Raw genomic sequence first — 24,779 nt, forward strand, 5'->3', positions numbered from 1 at the left:
GCACCTTCACTTACGTCTTCACACCTCTTCCTCCCTGCCAGGCTTGTGGGATGGCCAAGTGTCTTACTTCGCAGAGGACAGTCCTCTTTTTGAAGAGCTGGCAGAGGACAGGCCTCTCTGTGAGGGTGTCCCCTGTTTGAGGCACTGGCAGAGGACAGGCCTCTCTGTGAGGGTGTCCCCTGTTTGAGGCGCTGGCAGAGGACAGGCCTCTCTGTGAGGGTGTCCCCTGTTTGAGGCGCTGGCAGAGGACAGGCCTCTCTGTGAGGGCGTCCCCTGTTTGAGGCACTGGCAGAGGACAGGCCGCTCTGTGAGGGTGTCCTCTGCTTGAAGGGCTGTCCAGTCCAAGCTCAGTTTAAAGAGAAAGAACCCCAAGGGGGTTCTGCAGGAGGGCTTAAAGTTGCCCGGCCACGGTTAGCACCATGGGACACCAGACTGATCCAGTGGCTGGTGTTATGTTATACTTTATTTCTATGCTGCCTTTCGGCCAAAAGGCCCCCAAAGCGGCTCACAAAAATATAAAAATACAATATTCAAACAATACACTAAATGCAAGTTTAAAGCAGAACTATCACAACAGCTGTTTAAAACTAAAACCCCTCCAGCCCGACCACAGGCTCCGATTGGGGTGGGGCTGTGAATCCGTTCTGGGTTTGAGTCAGAACACACCAGAACTCTAAAGGAGCTCTCCAAGGTGCTGAACCCTATCCCCCAAACGGCGTGCACACAGCTCACCTGGTCAAAGTCTTCCTAGCTATGATAACGAGATGTATTGTATTCCTATTTAAATTATGGTGACTATTTCTAAATTTACACTGATACATGTAGATAAACATAAGCAGGTGTTCTGCACATTGGGGTCCTCTTCTTTTGTTGAGGAATTTCTTCTTTTTTTGGCAGTTCTTTCCTCCCCCCTTCCCCTTTTTCAAGAGCCATGCTGGATCAGTCCAAAGGCCTATTTTGCCCATAGTCCTGATCCCACAGTGGCCAACCAGAAGCTCCAATGGGCTAACTGGACTGGGGGGGCGGGCAGGGAACGGACACCTGAAAAGCACAGCTAATGCATAGCAACGTTCCTCTTGCTTCTGAGCATTCATAGGGTCGATCTACATTGCGCCCGCCATCGCAATGAATTCGGTGTCCCGTCGGGTTAAACGCTCTCGCATTAAAACGTGATTATTCACACTCACCCGTTTTCCCCGTTGCAGTGCTTCATCGAATGCGTGAGCTCGGTTCACACTCGAGCGCTGTGCTGTTTTCCTGCCTGCGCTTGTCTGATCTCGGATGCTAAGTGGGGTCGGCCCCAGTCAGTAGTTGGATGGGCGACCGCCTGGGAATCAGGCTTCCTGCATTGAGCAGGGGGTTGTTCTATCCCTTCAAATGAGACTAAGTTTTACCCCCTCCTACCCCCTGCTCTGGATGTTTTTTTAAAAATTAAGGCATTATCCTCGCAGAACCGGGGCTTCTCCGCAATGTTTTTTTTTCTAATTCAGGCATGATCTTCGAAGATTCGAAGTTGTGAAGCTTCACTAAGCAGACCGACTCTGCTTAGCTTCCGAGTTCAGATAAGCGCACGCACACCCAGCCCTTCGCTTGTTGTTGAGGAAGCTATGCGATCAGTAGCTGGAAGAAGACATGGGGCTGTCGAGAGCTGTGATTGGACAGGAGGGAAATACAAACACCGCCATATAGGGATAGGCAGGGGAGGGGACTACGACTAGATATGGTAACGAAGGCGGAAAATCAGAACACATTAAGGGGAAATACCGGGATATTAGGGTATTGAAAGCGGGAGCACGGAAGTGGGAAATTCCGGTTCCAATTCGAGGCGGGTACTACATAGTGTGAAAGGCGGGCGGTGAAACCTCATTGGAAGCAAAAGAAGGCGGTAAGTATAGATCCAGCCACAGAGTCATAGAATAGTAGGGTTGGAAGGGGCCTATAAGACCGCCGAGTCCAACCCCTGCTCAGTGCAGGGTTGGCTCCCCAACTTATTTCTTCAGCTGTGAGCTATTACAGACAGCGGTGTCGTGGTAAATGTTGAAATGCAGGTGCTCATCATGAGGCCAAAAATGTGGGCCCTGTGTGGATCTATAGCAACAACAAACCAGTTCTAGGAGATTTCATTCTCCTTGGAGTGGGTCCTTTGTCAAGCTAATGGATCTGAATTGCCCATTCAAGAATACGCCTCCCTGCAAATTATTTACACTCCAACAAAGAAAAATATGTAGCTGCTGGGGAAATTCTTTTCCTCCCAGCAACTGTAAAGATTGCAGCAAAGCTCAGATGGAACAGGGAAGTCTGGGGTGGCACAGTGTGTGGCAGGGGGAATGGCAGATGACTTCAGCATCCCTGCTAATGCTAAGTGCCAGTGCTTCATCCCTGCGAGCCCTGGCTCCCCCCTACATCAGACGTTGTCATCTTCCACTCGTATGTTTTCCCTCTGCTCCTTCTGCCTTGTTTCTTCCACCAGGCAGAAAATCTGTCAAGGAAGAGAAGATGGGATTGCTGTACTGTGCCTTTTGACTGAGCTCTAGGAGCCCTCCGTCTGCAAACACCCCTAGGCACACTCATGCAAAATTGCGTAACCTTGGAAGTCAGGCAGGCACCCACACTGTGCTGTTTTTGACACCTCCTAAAAACAGCTCTTTTCCTTCTGCAAAAGCCCCTAGCTGCACCCATGACCCTACAAAATTTCATAAGGATGTACGGACTATGTGAAACCTGTTCCATCTGTGTTTCATGGATTGTCAGGCGCCTTTTGTTCCATCATCCGCTCACAGACGGATGCAAATACTTTTCCTTTTCCGGCATGTGGAAAAATGCGCAAATAATAACCTAAGAGGTTTTGTAACAATTCACGTAATTCACCTTCGTACGTAGCATTTAGCATATTATCCCCCCATTCCATTCAACTTTTCCTGAGCAGAAACGTGCGGCTTTTCCTACGAAAAAAAATACGTAAATTACGGGAAAGTAAAAAAAATCGGCTGAAAGTCCACGGACTCTGCGCGGCCTGAGCGGGTTGCTCCACAGCGGATTCTGCAGGTCGGAGTCTTAGAAATCCAAGCTCATTTTAGTCCGTCTCCAGTTTCTCCAGCATACCTAAGCGAGCGTGATTGCACAATAAAGGGCCTGGGTCGGAAAGGCCCTTCGAGAACTGACTTGCCGCACCCTTGGCTGCCAGCAGAGAGAGCCCGACCTGCAGCCAAGAGGAAAGAAAAGACAGTGAAGCTTGAAAGTGAAACCAGACACAGGTTTCTCTCTTTCTCTCTGAAATGCCTCTTGCTACTCCCTGCAAGCTGTAAAAAGAAGGAGTTTCCTGTCCCGGGGAACTGAATTTTGACACCCCCAGCCAGATCTTCAACAGTACTTGTCTCCTCCATAGCAATCCAGGGACAGCGTCTGGAGCAGAGCTGATATAACAGGCTTTCTGAAGACTAGCGAAGCAGAGAACTTGACCCAGGTCAGTGTCCGACCCCAACTCGCCCTCCCTGCTCTGAACGATGGTAGCCCAAAAGAGGCTGCTGTAAGGCTCAGCAGGCCTTGTTTCCACTCTCCAGGGCGCGGCCAGCCCTGCCGTTAGAGTGAGACACCAGCCTCAGGCAGCTGATTTGCGAGGTATCATGGAAGAGCAGGGATTTGTTAGCCGGTGAATTCATCGTTGCTGCATTTGTGTTGTCGGGGAGAAGCGTTTGTGGGCTTTCTGTCTCTGGTGCCAAAATAACTCAGCCAGCTTTGGGGGCTCTGCAGCTTGACATAGGGAGGTGGGGGTCATTTGCAATCCCCCCTCCCCCAGGCTAAAAATGCCTTGGGCCTCTCTTGCCTGAGGAAGCCCTTTCTACACTGAATCTCTTCCAGTGAGTCCGTGTTGCAATGTAGAGGATTCTTTGGTGTGTTGTAGGATGTCCAGCACACACCTAGAAACAGAGCAGAATTTAACCTCAGCCATAGTTTAAGAGCATGCGTGTGGATCACTTTGTGATGACGCTTTTCTGTGACAGAGCTCATGTGTGTTGTAGAGGCTTCTGGAAGATGTTCTCGAGTGTACGCTGTCCATGTGAGGCGATAGGCCATTGCCCCACATGACAGAAGAATGTGTCAAGCAAACAACTGTGTCTTGTGTCCGCACACCTTAGGGCTCTGGGGACGTCTTTGAGTTGTGAGGGGTGATGTTTGGAACCTGCCAGTTAATAAAAACATGAGGGTTCTGAGCATGCATGGAGTGCATTTTTCCTTCAACACAAAGCGTGTACTATATTTTTTAAACTTTCTTAAATAAGGATATTGAGGTGTACATTGGTCTGCTCCCCCCGCCATGCACGCACACACTGCCATTTTATGCTGGCATTCTCTCCCCTGGAGAGAATGTTAGGCTGAGAGAGAGGGTGACTGCTTCAATGCTGAGCGGGGATTCAGATCTAGGTTTGCCGAGCCCAAGGTCAACACTTGAGTCACTTCACCCGATGGCTCTCAGTGCAGGTCGAACCACTGCTTCTAATGCTAATTTTTAATTATTATTTATTAAATTTATTCATCGCCCATCTGGCTGGTCACCCAGCCACTCTGGGCGATGTACAGCGTACAATAAAACAGTTTAAAACAATAAAATTGCAATTCACATCCACCCACAGTATGAAATAAAGATAAGAAAGCAGAGTCTAAAGGGCAGAATATACAAGAGTCCAGAGACCTGATCTGCATAAAGTATTTGACAAAGTATATTGTGGACTATGGTTTTCTTCACACAGAGCGTTTACCCTGCGATTAGGATTGCTTCCTCATGGAAGTTTGCGGGATCTTTACATGATGCCGTGATCCTCCAAGGCGTCTCCTGCGCTAAATGTCCTCTGTTCCCTTTTTAAATAGATCGCAGATCGTGAGCTGCCAAATTACCCCGTTGTGTTCTGCTTCAGTTCCCCCTGTGAAAAGAGGAAAAGCGGAAAAGAAAGGAGCGAGATCAATGAAAGATACGGGAGACTCAGATAGGGGGAGAAGGAGGGGGAAAGGGGAGAGGGGAAAGGAAGCAGGTGAAAAAGGGAGTCCCTGTAGTGATGGCCACCAACATGGATAGCTTTAAAAGAGGAGGAGGCAAATTCCTGGAGGAGAAGGCTAGCGATGGCTATTAGTCTTGGTGGCTATATAATACCTCCAGTATGCCTCTGTATGCCAGTTGCTGGGGAGCATGGGCAGGAGGGTTGCGCTCATGTCCTGCTCGCAGGTTTCTCACTAGTGCATCTGGTTGGCTCTTCTAGGACTCCCAGGAGTATGAATATCTTTGGGTGATTTTCTTAAAATGCATTTCTGAAGGTGGAGAATTTTAAAAGAGTGTTAAAGGATCATATTAAAGACAAAGACATTGAACTGGTCAACAGGAAGGCAGTCACAAAGGGATGACGTATTCTCATGCAAAACACTTCATTGGAAAGCTCTTGACAGGCAGATTCCATGAATAACACTGGATTTCAGTATAATTCAAAGGCGGGAGTTTATTTATGTCCATAAAGCTTTTTTTTTAAAAAAAAGAATTTGGCTATCTTCTCTAACAGCATACTATAAAGTTTCATTTTAGACTTTGAATTATATATATCAGACAGGCTTGCCACCCATTCCTTTTTCAAGGAAAGGATCCTTGCTGGTATTACTAATTTTTAAAACATTTGTAGTATTATAAAGAGCTACTATAGATATAAAGACAATAATGATATAAAAGAAATATTGCTACGTGACAGGCAAGAGCAACAACAACGAAGAAGAAACCTTTAAAAAGAAAAGCAAACGTAACAATTCATAATATAGGGAGAGATTGTTTGTTCATAAGTTTTTCTAACCACCCTTCAGTTATACTTCCAGGGCAGTTTACAAAAAGAATAAAATGATTTGTGAAAACAAGTGTTTAGGTTTAAAATGTAAATACAAAAACAAAAAACAGAATAAGCTCAAAGCCACAAAATCATCAGCAGCACAACATGGCTGGCAGGATTAAAACAGCATCTAATGAGGTTGGGAATATGAAAAGGTCTTTGGCACTGAGAGGGCAGTAAGTGAGGCACTAGGCAAACTCTCCGGGGACAGCGTTCCACAGTTGGGGTGCTACCACAAAGAAGGCCTACTCTCTCTGGTAGCCAACAGATTGCCCTCTATTGAAGATCTTAATTAGGCCTGTGCACCGATTCGGATTCAGAAGTCCGAAACATGGCGGCCATTTTGTGCGTCGTCCGCCATTTTGTGTCAGAGGCCTAAGCAGGTGGGCTCCCCCTGGTGGTGATGAATGGAACTTGCCTATATGCCCCTAGTGGTCATGGAAGACACTGCATGGGACTAAGCCTTGGCATGTCCTTATTTGTCTCCCTCTCTGGTGCTATAAATAGCAGCACAGTGCATTTCAATGGGATTTGATCCACCAACATCCACCCTGCGCCTCTCTCATTTGCATAAAAGTAGGAGGGTAGATGTGGGGCTGGCGGTAGGGGAGAGCAGGCGTAGGGAAAATAATTGGACCCAATGCTCCCCATACCACAAAACTGAAAGGACTGTAATATCCCCTTAATCTCTATATCCCTTTAACTATTCTAGCAGTTCGCTTTCTAGCTTTCCTTGTCCTTGAAGATCTGTATCTTGTTCTGTAAGACAGCTGGTGATCTGTGTCTTTCTCGGTCTCCCTCTTTAGCTGCGGGTGTCAGGGCCCGCCTTGAGTCCCAGTATTGGGGAAAAGGCGGGATATAAATACGTATCATCATCATTACCATCATCACCATCTGCTGGACCCGGGCTGCTCCGCAGCTCCACCTGGTGGCCAGATACAGTAGGCAGCCTGGTCCACACTGCAGTACTTGCAGGATTAAGCGCTGGGCCTGCAGCTGCTCGCAGGGCCTCTAGTGCAGACCAGCTGGGAGCCTCAGGAAGCCCTGTAAAGAGCCTCCCCTTCCCTCCAAGCTGTGCCACAGCAACACGAGTCTTCGAGGTGGCAGGGCTGTGTTTTTGCCTCTTGCTCCGCCTTGCTGATACTCAACCCTAGCTTGTTCCTGACGACACCTTTGCCTGTGGCCCCACAGCACCTTACTGATAATAGGCCTTAGCCTGCTCTGGACACTGCTCTCGCTTCCGGCCCTGTCACGCTTTGCCAGTGTCTGATCCTTGCCTGAGGAACCTTGGTTCTCCACCCCGCTCCGTCACCCCGGCCCTGGAGTTCTGGTCGAGGACGCCTGCCGCTCATGTGCTGGACCTGACAGCAGGCCCCCCAATCAACCGGCTCCTCACAGCCATTCTGTCCCACATCATTCTCTCCACGTCCAGTTCCGCACTGTCTGCAGTACTCCAAATCCAGTCCCTTCCCAGTCCTACTGGCCAACTCAGCACCCTCTTCACCCGATCAGGATGAACTCTCCTCCCTCTTTTCAGCTGCCTCTTAACTGTCCATCCTGCTCCTTCCCGGCATTCCATTATGGTAGTACTTGCCACAACACCTCTTCAAATAGAGGACACACCTTCAAGTAGAGGGCGGTCTTCAACCGGCTCTCCAAAATAGAGGACTGTCCTCTGTAAAGTAGGACACCCAGCCACCCCACGCTTGCACGTTAGCTTGAAAAGTCACACTACATTTTAATACAAAATAAGGAGCCCCTCTTCACAATCGGGAACAGATGGCAACCTAACAGCAAGTGGAGTAAAACCTTCAGGAAAGTGTAATGGCGATACAGTGGGGTATGCGGGCAGTAATCCTTGGTTTTCAGGGGTGGGTGTTACAAGCATTCCCCTAGTTTGCTGTGTGAAATAGGTTACGTGTTCTCAGCAGCATGGATGAGGCAGAATGAGTGCCATCTTAACGCTCTTCCAGAACTTATTTTCTCTCTCTTTTTCAGAGTTCTGTGAGTGGCACTGTGGTGGGGTCGCTCCAAAATGGCTTCAGAGAACAGATCTGCTGTAACTGGAGGTAGTCTTCTCTGTGTGTGTGTATGGCTGATGAGTGAGTCCTGTCACTGGGGTAAGAATAGCCCATCATACTTCCAAGCCATGTCAGTTTTACACATGTTCAATGATACGTCCGTTCCATCCCATTTCTGCATCAGTCTGAGAATTTTTCACAAACACAAACATTTACATTTTTTTCCATAGGCATTTCCCCTAAAATATACATTTTTGTATGCGTTTTTGAGCCAAGAACCGCATCGCAAATTCCATAGATGTGTGCAATCCGACGGATAACTGTTTTCCAATCCTCATGTTAGTTGAAGAAATGCAAAATAGATTAGTACACTTAAAAACTGTCTCTCTCCCACATCTGAAATGAGATAAAAACCAGCAGCTTGCCTTACAGGGTGGTTGTAAGGAGTACAAGATAATGAAGTGCCTGGGATATGCTAAGTCACTACGCTAATATATCCTGTCTTTCCTCTAAGGAGCCCAAGGCAGCACACATATTCTCCCTGTTTTTATCCTCACCACAACCCTGTGAAGTAGCGACTTGCCCAAAGTCACCCACTGAGCTTCACGGGGTGGCTCTCGTGTCAAATACAGTCAGGGCTAGAAATATTGGAACAAGGATAACTGTTTTGGCAGTTGGCCTCTGTAGACCAACACACTGAAGTTGAAAGGAAACACACCCAGATGGGAGCAAAGTCCGGACTTTCAGCTGTAATTCAAGGCGTTTGACAAAAGTGGGGCACTAACCAGGTGTGGCCTGTTTCCTGGGTGCCCCATGACCAATCAAGCAGATCAAAGGCCTGGAGGTGGTTCTGAGTGTTACATTTGCATTTGGTAGCTGTTCACTGGAACTCCCAACACGAGGTCCAAAGAGGTGTCCATGCGAGTGAAGGAGGCCATCATTAGGGTGAGGAAACAAAATAAACCCATCAGAGAGATAGCAAAAACATTGGGAGTGGCCAGCACAACAGTTTGGAACATCCTGAAAAAGAAGACATTAACTGGCAAGCTCCACAACAGCAAAAGTCCTGGAAGACCATGGAAGACAACTAAAGTGGATGACCGCAGAATTCTGCTCATGGTGAAGAGGAACCCTTTCACAACATCTAGCCAGCTCAAGAACGCTCTTGCGGAGGTAATCATGTCATTGTCAACATCTACAGTCAAGAGATGGCTTTATGAATGTAAATACAGAGGCTTCACAACAAGGTGCAAACCACTGGAACAGACAAGGTGCAAACCACTGCTCAAGAACAGACAGGCCAGATTAGCCTTTGCCAGCAAACACCTAAAAAGGCCTGCCCAGTTCTGGAATAAGATTCTTTGGACTGATGAGACCAAGATTAACTTGTACCAGAATGATGGGAAGAGAAAAGTATGGAGAAGGAAAGGAACAGCTCATGATCCAAAGCATGCCACATCATCTGTCAAACATGGTGGAGGCAGCGTGATGGCATGGGCATATATGGCTGCCAATGGAACCGGGTCACCGGTGTTTATTGATGACCTGACTGCTGATAAAAGCAGCAGGATGAATTCTGAAGTGTAGAGGGCTATACTGTCTGCTCAGATTCAGCCAAATGCTGCCAAACTGATAGGACGCCGCTTCATATTGCAGATGGACAATGACCCAAAACATACAGCAAAACCTACCCAAGAGTTTCTCAAGGCAAAGAAGTGGATGTTCTTCAATGGCCAAGTCAGTCGCCTGATCTCAACCCAATAGAGCATGCTTCTCACTTACTGAAGACAAGACTGAAGGCAGAAAGACCCACGAACAAGCAGCAGCTGAGGGCAGCTGCAGTCAAGGCCTGGCAAAGCATCTCAAGGGAGGAAACTCAGCATTTGGTCATGCCCATGGGCTCCAGACTTCAGGCAGTCATTGACTGCAAAGGATTTTCATCCAGGTATTAAAGGCGATCCTTACGTTTGAAATGATGTCGGTTTGTTCCATTACTTATGAGCCACCACCGATTGGGGGGGGGGGGTGTATGCCACTGGCTGTCCTTCCTGAATGGTTAGTGCCCCACTTTTGTCACACCCCTTGAATTACAGCTGAAAGTCCTGACTTCCCTCCCATCTGGGTGTGTTTCCTTTCAACTTCAATGTGGTGGTGTACAGAGGCCAACTGCCAAAACAGTTATCCTTGTTCCAATATTTCTGGCCCTGAGTGTACTATTTCTTTGTGCTCTCTCTTTTTTAGGTGGGGCTTTTTCAGAGTCACAGAAGGCTCAGAAGTGATGTTTGTGTAAACATACACACCAGATTAGCTCAAGAATGAGTTTGTCCATTAAAATGTTTCATACGTCCAGTAAATGTTACCTTTTAAAAGACTGCAGTGTGAAATTAATTGCTGTGACTGGTCCTAATCAAGGTGTACATTGTTTTAGCCATCCATAAGGATTTTATATACACTGCAGTTACTTTAGCAAAATTTTCAAGCTGATCATCTCATAGAATCATAGAATAGTAGGGCTGGAAGGGGCCCACAAGGCCATCGAGTCCAACCCCCTGCTCAGTGCAGGAATCCAAGTCAGAGCATCCCTGACGGGTGGCTGTCCAGCCTCGTCTTAAAGGCCTCCAGTGTGGGAGAGCCCACCACCTCCCCAGGTAATTGGTTCCATTGTCGTATTGCTCTTACAGTCAGGAATTTTTTCCTGATGTTCAGCCGGAATCTGGCTTCCTGTAACTTGAGCCCGTTATTCCGTGTCCTGCACTCTGGGATGATCAAGAAGAGATCCTGGCCTTCTTCTCTGTGACAACCTTTCAAGTACTTGAAGAGTGCTATCATATCTCCCCTCAGCCTTCTCTTCTCAAGGCTAAACATGCCCAGTTCTTTCAGTCTCTCTTCATAGGGCTTTGTTTCCAGTCCCCTGATCATCTTTGTTGCCCTCTGAACCCTCTCCAGTTTGTCTGCATCCTTCTTACAGTGTGGTGCCCAGAACTGGACACAGTACTCCAGATGAGGCCTAACCAGTGCTGAGTAGAGCGGAACTAGTACTTCCCGGGATTTGGAAGCGATGCTTCTATTAATGCAGCCCAAAATAGCATTTGCCTTTTTTGCAGCCACATCACATTGTTGGCTCATATTCAGCTTGTGATCGACAACAATTCCAAGATCCTTCTCACTTGTAGTGTGGTTGAGCCACGTAACTGTGCATTTGGTTTCTTTTTCCTAGGTGCAGAACTTGGCATTTATCCCTATTAAATGTCATTCTGTTGTTTTCTGCCCAGCGCTCCAGTCTATCCAGATCACTTTGAATTTTGTTTCTGTCTTCCAAAGTATTAGCTATCCCTCCCAATTTTGTGTCATCTGCAAATCTGATCAGCATTCCCTGCACCTCCTCCTCTGAGTCATTAATAAAAATGTTGAAGAGCACTGGGCCCAGGACTGAGCCCTGCGGTACCCCACTCGTGACCTCTCCCCAGTTTGAGAAGGTCCCATTGATAAGCACTCTTTGAGTCCGATTCTGAGGCCAACTGTGGATCCACTGGATCGTTGTTTCATCTAGCCCACTTTGAGCTAGTTTGCTCATCAGGATATCATGGGGCACTTTGTCGAAAGCTTTGCTGAAGTCGAGGTATATGATGTCTACAGCATTCCCACGGTCTACAAGGGAGGTGACTTGATCAAAAAATGAGATCAGATTTGTCTGGCAGGACTTGTTTTTGACAAATCCATGTTGGCTTCGAGTAATCACGGCATTGTTGTCAAGGTGCTTCCAGATGGATTGCTTTACGATCTGCTCCAGAATTTTCCCAGGGATTGATGTCAGACTGACTGGTCTGTAGTTCCCAGGTTCCTCCTTTTTACCCTTTTTGAAGATAGGGACAACGTTAGCCCTCCTCCAGTCATCTGGCACTTCCCCCATCCTCCATGATTTCTCAAAGAGAATAGACAGCGGTTCTGAGAGTTCTTCTGCCAGTTCCTTTATGACTCTAGGATGCAGTTCATCTGGCCCTGGAGATTTGAACTCATTCAAAGTAATGAGGTGTTCCTTGACCATATGCCTGTCGATCTCAAGCTGCAATCCTGCCCCTTCAGCCTGTACTTCGCCTTTGCCAGGGGGGTCATAGACCTTCTTTTGGGAGAAGACTGAGCCAAAGTAGGAATTGAGCACCTCTGCCTTTTCTTTGTCATCTGTTATCGTTTTGCCATCCTTATTTAATAGCTGAACCACCATTTCTTTCCTCTGCCTTTTACTATGCACGTAGCTGAAGAAAGCCTTTTTGTTGTTTTTAACATCCCTTGCTAACCTCAGCTCATTCTCAGCTTTAGCCTTCCTGACGCCATCCCTGCAATTCTGTGCTACCTGCCTGTACTCTTCCTTTGTTACTTGGCCTTCTTTCCACTTCCTATATGTGTCCTTTTTTGTTTTCAGGTCATCCCTAAGCTTTTTGTGAAGCCACATTGGCTTCTTCTGTTGTCTTCCACCTTTTCTTCTTGTTGGAATTGCTTGTGATTGTGCCTTGAGAATTTCCTTTTTTAAAAGCTCCCACCCATCTTGGACTCCTTTTCTCGTTAGTGTCGCTTGCCATAGGACCTTACTTACCATTGTTCTGAGTTTATGAAAATCAGCTTTCCTAAAATCCAGGGTACGCGTTTGACTACACTCGGCTTTTGCTTCCCTTAGAACCAAGAACTCAAGTACAACATGGTCGCTTTCCCCCAGAGTTCCTGTAACTGCTACTTTAGCCACTAAGTCATCTCTGTTGGTTAGGATCAAGTCAAGGACAGCCGATCCTCTAGTTCCTTCCTCTACTTTCTGTAGGAGGAAGTTATCCACCACACAAGTCAGGAATTTTCTGGAGGGGCCATGTTTTGCAGAATTTGTCTCCCAACAAATATCGGGGAAATTGAAGTCCCCCATTACTACTACATCATGCTTCCTTAAAACATTGGCTATTTGCTTTTCAAAAGTTTCATCCTTGTCTTCTCCTTGATTGGGTGGCCGGTAGTAGACTCCGACCACCAGGTTCCTTTTATTCTTTGCTCCATTTATTTCCACCCAGATGCTCTCGATGGGGCTACCAAGCTCCTCCTCCTGTATTTCTGTGCAGAGATATGTATTTTTCACATACAGTGCAACCCCACCTCCCTTTCTGTTCCTCCTGTTCTTTTTGAACAAGTTATATCCTTCAATTGCTGTATTCCAGTCATGAGAGTCATCCCACCAAGTCTCAGTTATACCTATCAGGTCATAATTTCCCTCTTGTATTAAGAGTTCAAGTTCGTTCTGTTTGTTTCCCATACTCTGGGCATTAGTATATAGACATCGAAGACCATGTGCTTCATAGTCTGGCTTTCTTCCTACATGTGTCTGAAGACTATTATTGGGCGCTATCAGAGCTGTTCTCTCCGTTGCAGTGCATGCGCCTACGTCCATTGTTACCACCATCATTACATCTCCCTTCCCCGTGGGATTCAGTTTAAAGCCCTCCTGATGAAGTTCTTCATGCTGTGGCCAAACACATTCTTCCCATCCTTTGTGAGGTGCAACCCGTCCCTAGCCAACAGCCCACCTTCCAGGAAGTATAGCCCGTGGTCCCAGAATCCAAATCTCTCTCGTCGGCGCCACCTTCGTAGCCAGTCATTCACCCGGAAATCTCATCTTTCCCAGCAGTGGCACACTCAACACACGTGAAGGTGCACTCTCAGTCCGTGTTCAAATTGGGGTGTTCCCAGCTTCTTCTTTTTTTTACAGGCACTGATCATGTGCCAAGGACACAAACATATTAAAGAAACCCATCTTTTGCTGGGATTAAGTCATGGGTCAAATGTTTCCAGGGTTATGTGGCTGCAGAAAACTCCACATTCCTGGGTTTCAGGAGTGGTTCTCTTAGGATGCCAACCTCATGAGAGCAACTACTAAATCCTGATTGTGTAATGGACTGCTGCGTTCTCTCTTCTTAGGGGACATCCAGGCTTTTGGCCGATACCTAGAGAGTTTCACAGAAGGCGAGCTAAGGAGGATCACACAGCACTTCTGCCAAGACTTGACTTTTGTTATTGAAAATGACGTTACTCTGGTGCTTCAGGAACTGACTCGTAGCAGGGTCATCACATCGGAGCAAGCTCAGGTAACAGTTGTTTTCATTTCATCAGAAGGGGGGGGGCTGCAATCCTGAGGCCAGAGTCGGTCCTTAACCCAAAATGTGAGGAGTGTTAATAGAGGGGTGGGGGTTAGTCTTTGCACCCTCCCTGTACTCTGGCTCAGTGAACTGTAGGGCAAACAGCCACCCCAGAAAGGAAGCCTCTTAACAGCAATTGGTCAGGTAGTACTTCTTCATCCCTATAAAGGTTTCTGGATCAGGCTTGTGGACTAGTCACCATTCACTAGTCACTTTTTTTAGAGCAGGGAAAATGGGGTATTATTTGTGATGGTGCAAGAAAGCACAATTTCCTCTGGTGTATTTGTGCTATTCCACTCTACCACAGTGCCACCTAGAGGTTAAGCAGCGGAAAAGCAGGAAAGGAAACACTCCTCGTGTAGTGCTCAGATCTGTGATGAAACCGAAAGTAGATGCAGCGGATTAGCAGCCTCGTGTAGATAAACCTGAAAGAATTGTGATTCCTGGGTAGTACACTGGCCTTGCCCATCCTCGTTGGCCACTGGCTTTTTTGAGCAGGAGGGACTATAAAGGCTTCCTGTTTAGGCTGGGACTTTGCTTGGGTAACAATTGCCTTTCTGCCTCTGCTGTGCTATGAGTCTGGTGGTGCTTCCAGATGGAAGGTTCCTAGTGCTACAAACCAGAAGGCATTGTGCGCCTATTCTGCCTTTTCTTCCTCAACTGATTTTTTTTTCTGGTAAGAAAAAAGAGGGAAGGGGTGGGGGGAAGACATGGGAGGGTTACAGATGGAAGACGTCATCTGGACCTCCCATAAAATTCCGTGTTGCTACAGTGTTGGACTGGGAGCCGGGAGATCCGGGTTCTAGTCTCCACTCAGCCATGGAAGCCCACTGGGTGACTTTGGGCCAGTCACAGACTCTCAGCCCAACCTACCTCACAGGGTTGTTGTGGGGATAAAATGGAGAGGAGGAGGATAATGTAAGCTGCCTTGGGTTCCTTGCAAGAGGAAAAAAGGTGGGTTATAAATGTAATAAATGAAAATAAACAACATGATAAATAAAAGACCCATTTGGAAACACCCCTGGGCTGACCTCTGCTCTGACTCCTGGCTTTACCTCCTAGCTCCTAACACCAGCTTGATAGCTGCCCACAGCTCAACCCTGATGCCTCGTTAATGTCACTGATGTAAGGCAATTTCATGTCAAATGCACACGCACACACAGACACACACGGGTTGAAGGGGACTCTGAAGGGGAGGTTTAGGCTGAAATCAAACTGTTAAGCATTACATCCTGCTTCATTTGCAGTGTATCTCAGAATATGATTGTGGACAAAACATCCAGCTAGTCCTTGTTGGAAACAGAATGAGGATACGATGAACCCTTAGTCTGATCCAGCAGGGCTCTTCCGATATTCTTAGCCAGCCGCTGATGAGTATTTAAGCTCTGAATCCTCTGTTTCCTGTTCAGACTTATACGGACCTGGAGAATCAAGAAGATTCAACCAAAGCAGCGGAGAAGCTAGTTGATTACCTTCTTTCGCAGAGCACAGCGGTGGCCGTTGGCCTCTGGAAGAGTCTCTTTGTTCTGAGGAGCAGGTGGTCTCATCCCAACCTCGAGGGGATGGTGGAAGAAATCATCCGCAATGGTAATGTACTATTTCCCACTCCCTTTTCCCCTGAGCGGTGACAGCTTGTAGAAGCTAGGACTGAGAAGTAACAGGGATTCTTATAAAAAACTGTGAAATTGATCTGACAGTTTGAGAAGAAAGGATGCACCCAGAAAGCTATTCTTGCTCCCTGAATAAACCTCTTCTTCATAGGCTAGTATAGGTCGCGAAAAATGCCCCTTATTGAAAAACAGTGTGTGTGCGGGGGGCGAGGTGCACCCGTCACCAAGGACCCTGGGAGCAACAGAGACAGATTCCCAATTTTGTTCTGGGAGCTGAGGAGCCTTGTTTCGTCTGAATTAAAATGGGAGGCACACACCTTCCCTCTTACATCTGAAGACATTTAGACCGGGACCTGTTGTTCGTCATGTGATTCTCTGTCCTGGGCTACAAATACCAGATATTGGTTGGGGGGTGCGGGTGATACTCAAGACAACCACATCACATGTGGGGTTTCCCTAGGTATGTTGGAGAAATCTGCAACGGCTTTGAATGAGTTCGGGTTTTTATGAATCCAACCTGCAGATTCTGCAGTAGCTTGCCTTTTTCCGAGTCACCTAGATTCTGCGGACTTGCAGACTGGTTTTTTACTTGGGGTGGTGGGGGAGGATTTGCACAAATTTGCACTTGCGCTGATGTGCATTAGGGCTGATGTGCGCTTGTGCACGTGGAATGAAATTCTTGTACATCCCTAAAAACAATCCAGTTCTGTCAGTGGGTGGACAATGGAAGACGCCTTTTTGGAACAAAAGAAAAGACACGAACGGAACAAAAGGACCTCTATTTTCTTTTCTCGCTGCAAAGAGTTTGGGGATTACTGTTGCAGAGACGCTTTCTTGTGGAGGAGAGAAAACGAGAGACTTAATGCCGCAGTCTGTTGGGTTACAAAGGCACACGCTGAGCAGGCACCATGAAAGCACAAGCAGAACACCCCAAGCAATGCCAGTCCTCCTGTCCCACCAAGGGTAGACCAGGCTTTCCTAGTACAAACCCAGGTCCCATCCTGCCCTCTTTGCATAAGTATTCCCAGGAAAAACTGGTTCCTGTCCCCCCCAAACCAGGTAGGTGAATGTGACTCAAGATGCGTTCCAATAAGAGCCCTCAAATGCCTGTGGGCACTTCTGGTTTGCGGCCTTCTAGAGCTCCCAGATCCAGCTCTCCCACAGGAGACCCGAGTGGCCTTTGTGGCATGGCGTGCCTTCTCGTCAGCTGAGGCTGATGGTTCAAGCTGCCACCGTTACCCATGTTCTGGCAACCTGCAGGACTGACTACTGTAACGCATTGTATGTGGGGCTGCCCCTTGAAGTCTGTCTGGAAACTCCAGGTGGATTACTAATGGGGACCAAAAGTTGGGTCTCGCCAGGACGTGAAGACTTCCACTGGCTTCCGTTGCATTTTCGAGCACAATTCAAAGTGCTGGTGTCGACCTTTAAAGCCCAGCCTGGCTTGGGAGCTAGATCCTGGAGGGAACATCTTCTCTCACTCAGCCCGACTGTACGCTGAAGGCGCAGGAACGCCGGATGCATGCCTGCCTTATGCTACGTTAGGCCATTATTTAGTCCATATTGGCCACACTGGCTGGTAGTGGCTGTCCAGAATTTCAGGTAGGACTCTTTCTCAGCCCTTCGTGGAGATGCTAGGAGTTGCACCTGGGTCCTTTTGCATACAAAGCCTGCACTCGACCGCTGAGCTACAGCCCTTCCCCATCTTCACAAGCTCTCCTCCAGATGCCACAATCATGTGAGGTAAGGGAGGTGGTGACCGTGGAGGCAGCCTCCTCGGTGGGGATGTGTTGTCTGCAGAATTCCTTTCCTAGAGAGGCCTGACTGGCCCCCGACTTGGCTGCACCAGAACACTGCAGTGGTTTGGGGGTGTTTTTAATTTTTTTAATTGCAATATGTTTAGTTTTTTCATTTTGTATGTTTATATTATTGTGTGTTCAGTCTTGTGCCCATTGCCCTAGAAACATGTTGGAAGGATGGAATATAAAACAGTTAAAATGCAAAAACAAAAAAGGCCACTGTGCCAGGAGAAGAAAAAAGTGTGAATCTTGGTGCGCGGTTTGTCAGGTGGGTGAGATTTTGCTGAGTTTCATTTTGAACTGCTTTTGTTTCTTCTTAAGGTGAAGCTTTGTTAAAGGAGATTCTTCTAAATGAATGTGGACACAACCTTGACCCAGAAGTAAAAGGTACCAAGAAGAGACTGGGGTGCGGAGAGGGGGATCGCATACTCAACACATCTACTTGACGCTTTCGGCTTCTGGTTGGATAAGCCATGCAACCTCAGCCAAGAAACGAGACGGGACACCGTAGAGAGTTGAGGGTAGAACGGCTCCTCCCTTCTGCATTATGGCGCTGTCTGGTTTATGTCAGCATTGATGTGGAAACTGGGCTGTGTGGAACTCTTTATCTCCTTGTGTGAGAGAGGGTGTGGCACTTAAATTTTATCTTTACTCGGTGAAACATGAACTTTTGGGAATTTGTTTGCATTAATTTGGGGGGAAAATCCATATTTCTTTCATTTTATACTGCCTTTCCTTATTCCTTCCCCCTTGGACCTTCACAACAATCCTGTGAGGTAGGCGAGGCTGAGAGACAGTGACTAGCCCAGGGCCATCCAGTGAGCTGTATAGCAGCATCAGTATTTGAACCTGCGTCTGTTTCCCTGGTCTTAGTACAAGACTTAGGGTGCAATCCTGCAGATATAGGTTCAAGAAGTAAGCCACAATGACTTCAGTGGGCTGTCCTCCCTGGTAAGTGCGTATAGGATAGCAGCCTTCGTGTACTGCACTACAATGCTTCTCAGCACTTTATCTTGTGGTAATCTTTATGTACCCCTGTAAAAAAGGACAGCTGTATTATCCTACCCATTGTGCAGATGGGAACGCTGAGGCTATGAGAGGGCATTTTACTTCAGGAACCCCAATGATGTCATAGCAGACACATGATTTACCTCAGGAACCCTAATGATGTCATAGCAGACCAAAGCAGACAAACTGAGAGCTTCCTGATGAACAGCTCATTCAGTGATGATGCCATTAGGGCAGAACTTTGGGGCAGAAGTCTTGGGCCTCTCTGAGCAGAATAAGCAGCCGTGTCCCCAAACACAGCAGGGCTGGCTTAACGCATTTGAAAGAAGTCTAGAATTACCTAACTTCGTGATTCCGATGACCTTGTTTTGTCCTGTTCTGATCAGTTTGGCAGGAGGACCACAAGAATCTTCTCCTTGAACAAACTGCAACATTGAGAGAAAGCAGCAGTTCAGCTCAACCCGAGGGGCCATGTTTCCCCATTGCCAGCCGCTATGTAGAGCTAAAAGTGGTCTCGGATGTCAAGTTCAGGAAACCGAGTCATCAGGAACACGAGGCTCTGGTGGCTGCCGGCGAACTGAACGAATTTCGCCTCCGCCACAAAATGCAGGCTGAGCTGGAGCGCATCACACCGGACCGGCTTTTCCGCTGGTGCTTTCGATCGGGCCGCACACCCCGCTCCGTGCTGTTGAGCGGGGTGGCCGGGGTGGGCAAGACCACACTTGTGCAGAAGTTTATCTTTGACTGGGCAAAGGGGAAACACTACCAAAAGTTTGCCTTTCTTTTCTTCTTCAAATTCCGAGACCTCAACGCTGTGGGGTCAAAGACCACCCTGCAAAACCTGATCCAGCAATGGTACCCCAAATTACGTGACAAACTGGGGAAAATTCTGAGGGAGCCAGAGAAACTCCTCTTCATCTTTGATGGCTTGGATGAGAGCAACACTATCCTGGATTTGAAATCCCCAGACCTGTGTGCACAGCCAGGAGACGTGAAGCCGGTTAATGTGATTGTAGCCAGCTTGCTGAAACAAACGCTATTGAAGGGCTGTTCTGTTCTCCTGACCAGCCGCCCGAGGAGACTCGTCCAGTTGGAGACGGGAACCCTCCACAGAGTGGCCACTATTGTGGGTTTCCTCTCTCGGGAAAGGGAAAGGTACTTCCACAACTACTTCGGACAAGACGTCACCATTGCACGAAGGGCCTTGGCCCACGTGAGGGAGAGCCAGGTACTGTACACCCTGTGTTACAATCCCTCCTATTGCTGGATTACTTGCACTGCATTGCAGCCTTGCTTCACCTCCAGTGCTGGACAGCCACAACCTCTTCCCAAAACCGTGACTCAGCTCTTCATAAGCTATGTCAAGCATATGGTGGCCAACCACGCCAGGGGGCTCCCTGGGAATGCAGCGGTACGGGATGTATTGAGTCACCTTGGCAGTTTGGCCGACTTTGGCCTTAACAACCACATGCTTGTCTTCGATCAGAATCCTTTGGAGATCTTCAACGTGAACGTGGGTCATCTCCCCACAGCCTTCCTGGTGGAGAACTTCCAAGGTGACGCCTCATCCTCCCCGGTCACCTATTCCTTCGTTCACCTCACCGTTCAAGAGTTTTTTGCTGCCCTTGTCCATTACTTGGATTTCCAGAAGGACAATTTTGAAGAAACAATGGCAGGAGTCCAAGGCAGCCAAGGTGGCGAGTATGAAATTTTTCTCCGCTTCTTGTCTGGCTTGTCTGATCCCACTACCAGGGCGTCTTTGGAGGAAATTCTGGGGACGTTGTCGGCAGTGACCACTAGGAGAGTCATTGAGAGGATCACAGCAGTGGACTGCAAAGCCCTCCTGAGCGCCAAGAGCCAGGATGGCAAAAGGAAAGCCTTGAACTTCCTCAGTTTGCTTTTTGAGGCTCAAAGCAGCCAGCTTGTGCGCCAGATGATGGGAGGTGCTGCTCGTGTGGACTTCTCAGAGCTGATCCTCATGCCTGTCGATTGTGCCATCCTCGCTTATGTCCTGAGTTGTTGCAGAGAGGTTGAGCTCCTAAACCTTGATTCCTGCTACGTCCAAACCGAGGGACTGGAGAAGCTTGGCCCTCATCTGCACAAAGTCAGAGAACTGAGGTAAGAGCCTGGTGTGGAATTCTTGATGTAAAATGGGGAAGGATGGAAGGAATATCAAGGACTGATTGAACATTCCAAGTGATCTAGACAGATAAGGAAATAATCGCAGCAAATGTTCTGAGTGCCAGGCTAGTCCATGGGCAGCTGAACTTGGGACGAGACCTGGCTGGGATGTTCGACCGTCCAGGTTCCCTGCAGTTGAGTGGCTGGAGCGGAGGGTTGGTGCCAGTGCCTGGACCACAGCAGGCTGACGGTTCTGCCTTTTGGCCAGGCTTGGGAAGAAGGCCAGTCCCCTAGTTTTCGTATCAGGCATGGCCAATCCAGGGGCTTTATATTGTCTAGCCATCACAGAGCCTGATATTGCAGAGCCCTGTTCCTTCTGGACTTCCTTACAATGCGTATATGTTCTCAGATATCTAAGTGAGTATGTCTCAGTCCCAAGCCACGGCGCCCGTTTTTCATACTGCGTTTTTCCTGTTTGTTGTAAGCTGCTTTGGTTACTATGTTAACAGAAAAGTGGGATGGCCATGGAGCTTTGGGCCAGTCACAGGCCCAAAGGTTCAGGTGAACCTACCTCACAGGTTGTTATGAGGATAAAATGGAGAGGAGGTGGACCACGTAAGCTGCCTTGGGATCCTTGGAAGAGGAAAAAGCGGGGTATAAATATAAAAATACACAAAATAAAGTTTTAAAAAATCTATATTTGAGTGGAAACACAAGTTGACTCACAGAATGCTGCTTTTGCTGCTCTGATTTGGCACATGGCATGAATCCTCTGAGAGACCATCTCCAGTGTGTTTCAAGGCCTGCGTCAAGAATATCTAGAAGGAGTCGGCACATTAGACACATTTTGGCCTGGATCACAGGAGCACAGGAATTTCCAGATGCCTCTGCAATCCTGATTATTTCTTCCACGTTTCCCCCACAGCCTCTGCAAGAATTATCTGAAGGATCCAGCAGTGAAGTACGTTGTTGCTGCCTTGAAGCATCCGGACTGTCGACTGGAGAGCCTGAAGTAGGTTTCCAGTCAGTGCCGGTGGTGGGGAACTGCTCCTCAGTATAATGGGACTGGTTTAGAGCCGAAATCAGGTTGAGGGAAGCCATTCGCCTGACTCGATTTGGCTTCTAAATATTAGTTCCTTCTCCTGTTTTCCAGCCTCTTACAAATACAGCTGTGGATGCTGTTAAGTTCAGGCAGGGCACAAGAGACAGAGTTGAATTGGTACGCTACATTTGCAAGTAGGGCTGCAATGATTAGTTGATGAATCAGTTAACACATTTTCCCTAACCGAAAAAGTGTCCCTGATAAATGGGGTAGCAGCTTAAAAAAAAATCACTCCCGCTATTTCTGATGTTCAGATGTGAGTGCCGTTGTTTCAAAACAGTGCTATCACCACATAAAAGGGAGGTATCGTTAGACCCAGGGAAACCACAAAGTTTGCAGTCTCACAAAAAACAATCACAGGGTGTATAAATTCTGTGTCACATACTTGATTCCCTCTTTTTCTCCTTTTGTTTCCTCTTCTGGGGCTTGCTCCTGTATGCTTTCCAGTTTGGGGAGGAATGCGCTTACCGAAGAGTGCTGTGGAGATCTGAGTCTGGCCCTCTCGGCAAATCAGAGCCTCTTATGTCTCAATCTGACCAAGAACAAGCTGCGTGATGACGGCCTCTGCATTTTACTGGATGTGTTCAGAAAACCACAGTGCAAGATACAGAAACTAGTGTAAGTGTTAAAGCACACTGCCTTGGCGTACATTGAGTGTTTCGGAAGGTTGGCAGCTCACCTGGAATTTCCAGATCCATTGGTTTTGACTTTTAAAAGTGTATTTGCGTATTTATAAAATACATTAATTCTCCCCATTGGGAGATGAAGGTGGTATCTCTCCCTGCTGCCAAATGAAAGAGTCATGTTTCATTAACTTATACGGCATCTTCCTCTGTCTCCTAAGTGTAGATTTCCAATTCAAGGCTCTATCTGTGGAAGGCTTCCTGTGTTTTTAGGCTGTAGACATAGGGTGAATGACACTCTACACACAGGGATTAACCACAACAATTTACTAGTAAATTTAAGCAAGTAAATGACAACTAAAGGTAGTTACACAATAGAGCTGAGTGATACAAAAGGCATTAAGGGAAAATAAAAGTGGCAAAACTCAAGTTCCTTTACCTTAGCTGTGCTTAGACTTCCCCAAGCTGCTTCTTCTTGCCCCCTCTTCAGGCTCTGGTCTTCTGACTCTGCTCTCACTGGCTCTCTCCCTCTCTTTATATACCCTCCTCCCTCAAAACCGGAAGTACTGCTTCAAACCTGAAGAAATGAAACTTACCTGGGGAAATGAAACTGAAACTACTCCTCTCAAGGATACCCCCTCCTCCCAACAAAAAACTCTAGGCCTCTATGCCTTAACTTTCCCCCCTTTGTCTCTGTAGGTATCTTGTATGTTCTTATGAAGGGTAGATCTATTAAGAGATACTGGCCACGTACTAAATAGAACCACTCTGTTCAGGGGCAGTATATCTTGGTATACCAGCGGGACAGCCAACAGGGGAGAATCTTCATGGGCTGCTTGCAGGCTTCCCAAAAGCATCTAACTAGTCCCACTTGGGAACAGGATGTTGGACTGGATGGATCCAGCAGGCCTCATCTTATATTGTGAAAAATTAGACCTGGGGAAACCTCAAAGTTTGCAGTAGTACAAAAAAACAATCAGAGAGGGTGTTTTATACCCTCCTCCCTCAAAACCGAAAGTACTGCTTCAAACCTGAAGAAATGAAACTTACCTGGGGAAATGAAACTGAAACTATTCCTCTCAAGGATACCCCCTCCCAACAAAAAACTCTAGGCCTCTAGGCCTGAACTTTTCCCCCTTTGCCTCTGTAGGCCTCAGACCTTCACAGACAGCCCCTGAATTAGCTTTAGGGGAGGGGCTGTAGCGGAGTGGTAGAGTATATGCTTTGCATGCAGAAGGTCCCAGGTTTGATCCTCAGCATCTGCAGGGAGGGCTACAAAAGAATTTTGGCTGAAGCCCTGGAGAGCCACTGCCAGTCAGTGTCGACAATATTGGGTTAGATGGTCTGACTCATTATAAAGCACCTTCCTATTTTCCTAACTTATGGAACTCACCACTACAAGATGTGGTGACTGCCATTAGGGAAGAGAGCTTCAAAAAAGGATTAGGGAAATCCATGGAAAATTCATCTTAGCTGTCATAGCTAAGTTGATCCTCCATGTACAACGGCAGTATAGCTCTGAATATATTGCCTTCATGTCCTGTTTGTGGGCTTCCTGGAAGCATCTGGCTGCCCGCCAGAGGGAACAAGATTGGGGGGACAACAAGGAAGTTGGCCAGACCCAGAAAGGTATCTTGTATGTTCTTATGAAGGGTAGATCTATTAATGGATGCCGGCCACATACTAAATGGAAGCTCTCTGTTCAGGGGCAGTTTATCTCGGTATGCTAGGGGGACAGCCAACAGGGGAGAACCTTCCTGGGCTTCCTGAAAGCATCTACCTGGTCCCACTTGGGAACAGGATGTTGGACTGGATGGATCCAGCAGGGCTCGTCTTATATTGTGAAAAATGCCTCAGAGTACAGTAAGATTTTCACTGTACCAAAGGCCCCAAACTGGTTCAATGTGGGAGATTCTTGATCTGATCTCCCTTTGCTTGTTACCTTGAAGCAGCCCTTGGGTGGATGAAGGCTCCGGTTTTGATCCCAGAATGCTGGTGGAGGGGGGATTTAACCCATCACCCCCAAGCCATTTTCTCTATCTAAATCTCTGCCCCCAGCTGCTGTTTGCTCTGCATTGTGGAAAAAATTACAGGTACATGAATTTCAATTGTGCCTGTATATATTTTTTTGATCATGACAGGGCTAACAGCAGTTTCGGGAATGGATCTAGGTTGCGGAAAATGGCATGGGGAAGAGGGAGGGGGGTTAAGCATCCCCTCCCTCAAGTGTTGCTGCCCTAATCAAAACCTGACCCCCCCCCCCCCAACACATACACACCCATGGCTGCTCCAAGGTTAAAAAACAAAACCAACACCTTTGGGAGATGTAATCACAGATCTCCTCCATCACTTTCTATTTCAGACCTAAAACTGACTGGGCAGTGGCTTCATGGGGAGAGTATTCTAAACTACGGTGCTGCTACCAACAAGGCCCTATTATGAGCACCATTCAATCCAGTTTCTT

The 24,779-nt window shown here is 47.5% G+C and overlaps 1 protein-coding gene and 1 long non-coding RNA gene across 5 annotated transcripts in view; one reads left to right on the forward strand and one right to left on the reverse strand.

The window, feature by feature from the left end:
- Positions 1 to 3,190: 3,190 nt before the first annotated feature.
- LOC146334345 (NACHT, LRR and PYD domains-containing protein 12-like) overlaps positions 3,191 to 24,779 on the forward strand; it is a 52,580-nt gene continuing 30,991 nt past the window's right edge. For 2 of the 4 annotated variants that reach the window (XM_084824607.1, XM_084824606.1), the window contains exons 1-8: positions 3,252 to 3,463; positions 7,860 to 7,930; positions 13,835 to 14,001; positions 15,462 to 15,639; positions 17,783 to 17,848; positions 18,856 to 20,587; positions 21,516 to 21,602; positions 22,140 to 22,310. In XM_084824607.1, coding sequence (XP_084680733.1) covers positions 7,897 to 7,930; positions 13,835 to 14,001; positions 15,462 to 15,639; positions 17,783 to 17,848; positions 18,856 to 20,587; positions 21,516 to 21,602; positions 22,140 to 22,310 — 2,435 coding nt within the window. In that variant the 5' untranslated portion in view covers positions 3,252 to 3,463; positions 7,860 to 7,896. Of the gene's footprint in view, positions 3,464 to 7,859; positions 7,931 to 13,834; positions 14,002 to 15,461; positions 15,640 to 17,782; positions 17,849 to 18,855; positions 20,588 to 21,515; positions 21,603 to 22,139; positions 22,311 to 24,779 lie in introns of all 4 variants that reach the window. The other 2 variants (XM_084824608.1, XM_084824609.1) reach the window with 2 other exon arrangements.
- LOC146334346 (uncharacterized) lies at positions 4,511 to 22,811 on the reverse strand. Its single transcript, XR_014786342.1, has 3 exons — positions 22,755 to 22,811; positions 5,147 to 5,301; positions 4,511 to 4,919 (listed from the first exon to the last, which is right to left on the reverse strand). It is a non-coding gene; the product is annotated as an uncharacterized LOC146334346 (long non-coding RNA).

Source organism: Heloderma suspectum, chromosome 17, assembly GCF_057233095.1.
Source record: "Heloderma suspectum isolate Gila_16-S chromosome 17, 16-S_ref, whole genome shotgun sequence".
In the NCBI taxonomy this organism is placed as follows: Eukaryota; Metazoa; Chordata; class Lepidosauria; order Squamata; family Helodermatidae; genus Heloderma; species Heloderma suspectum.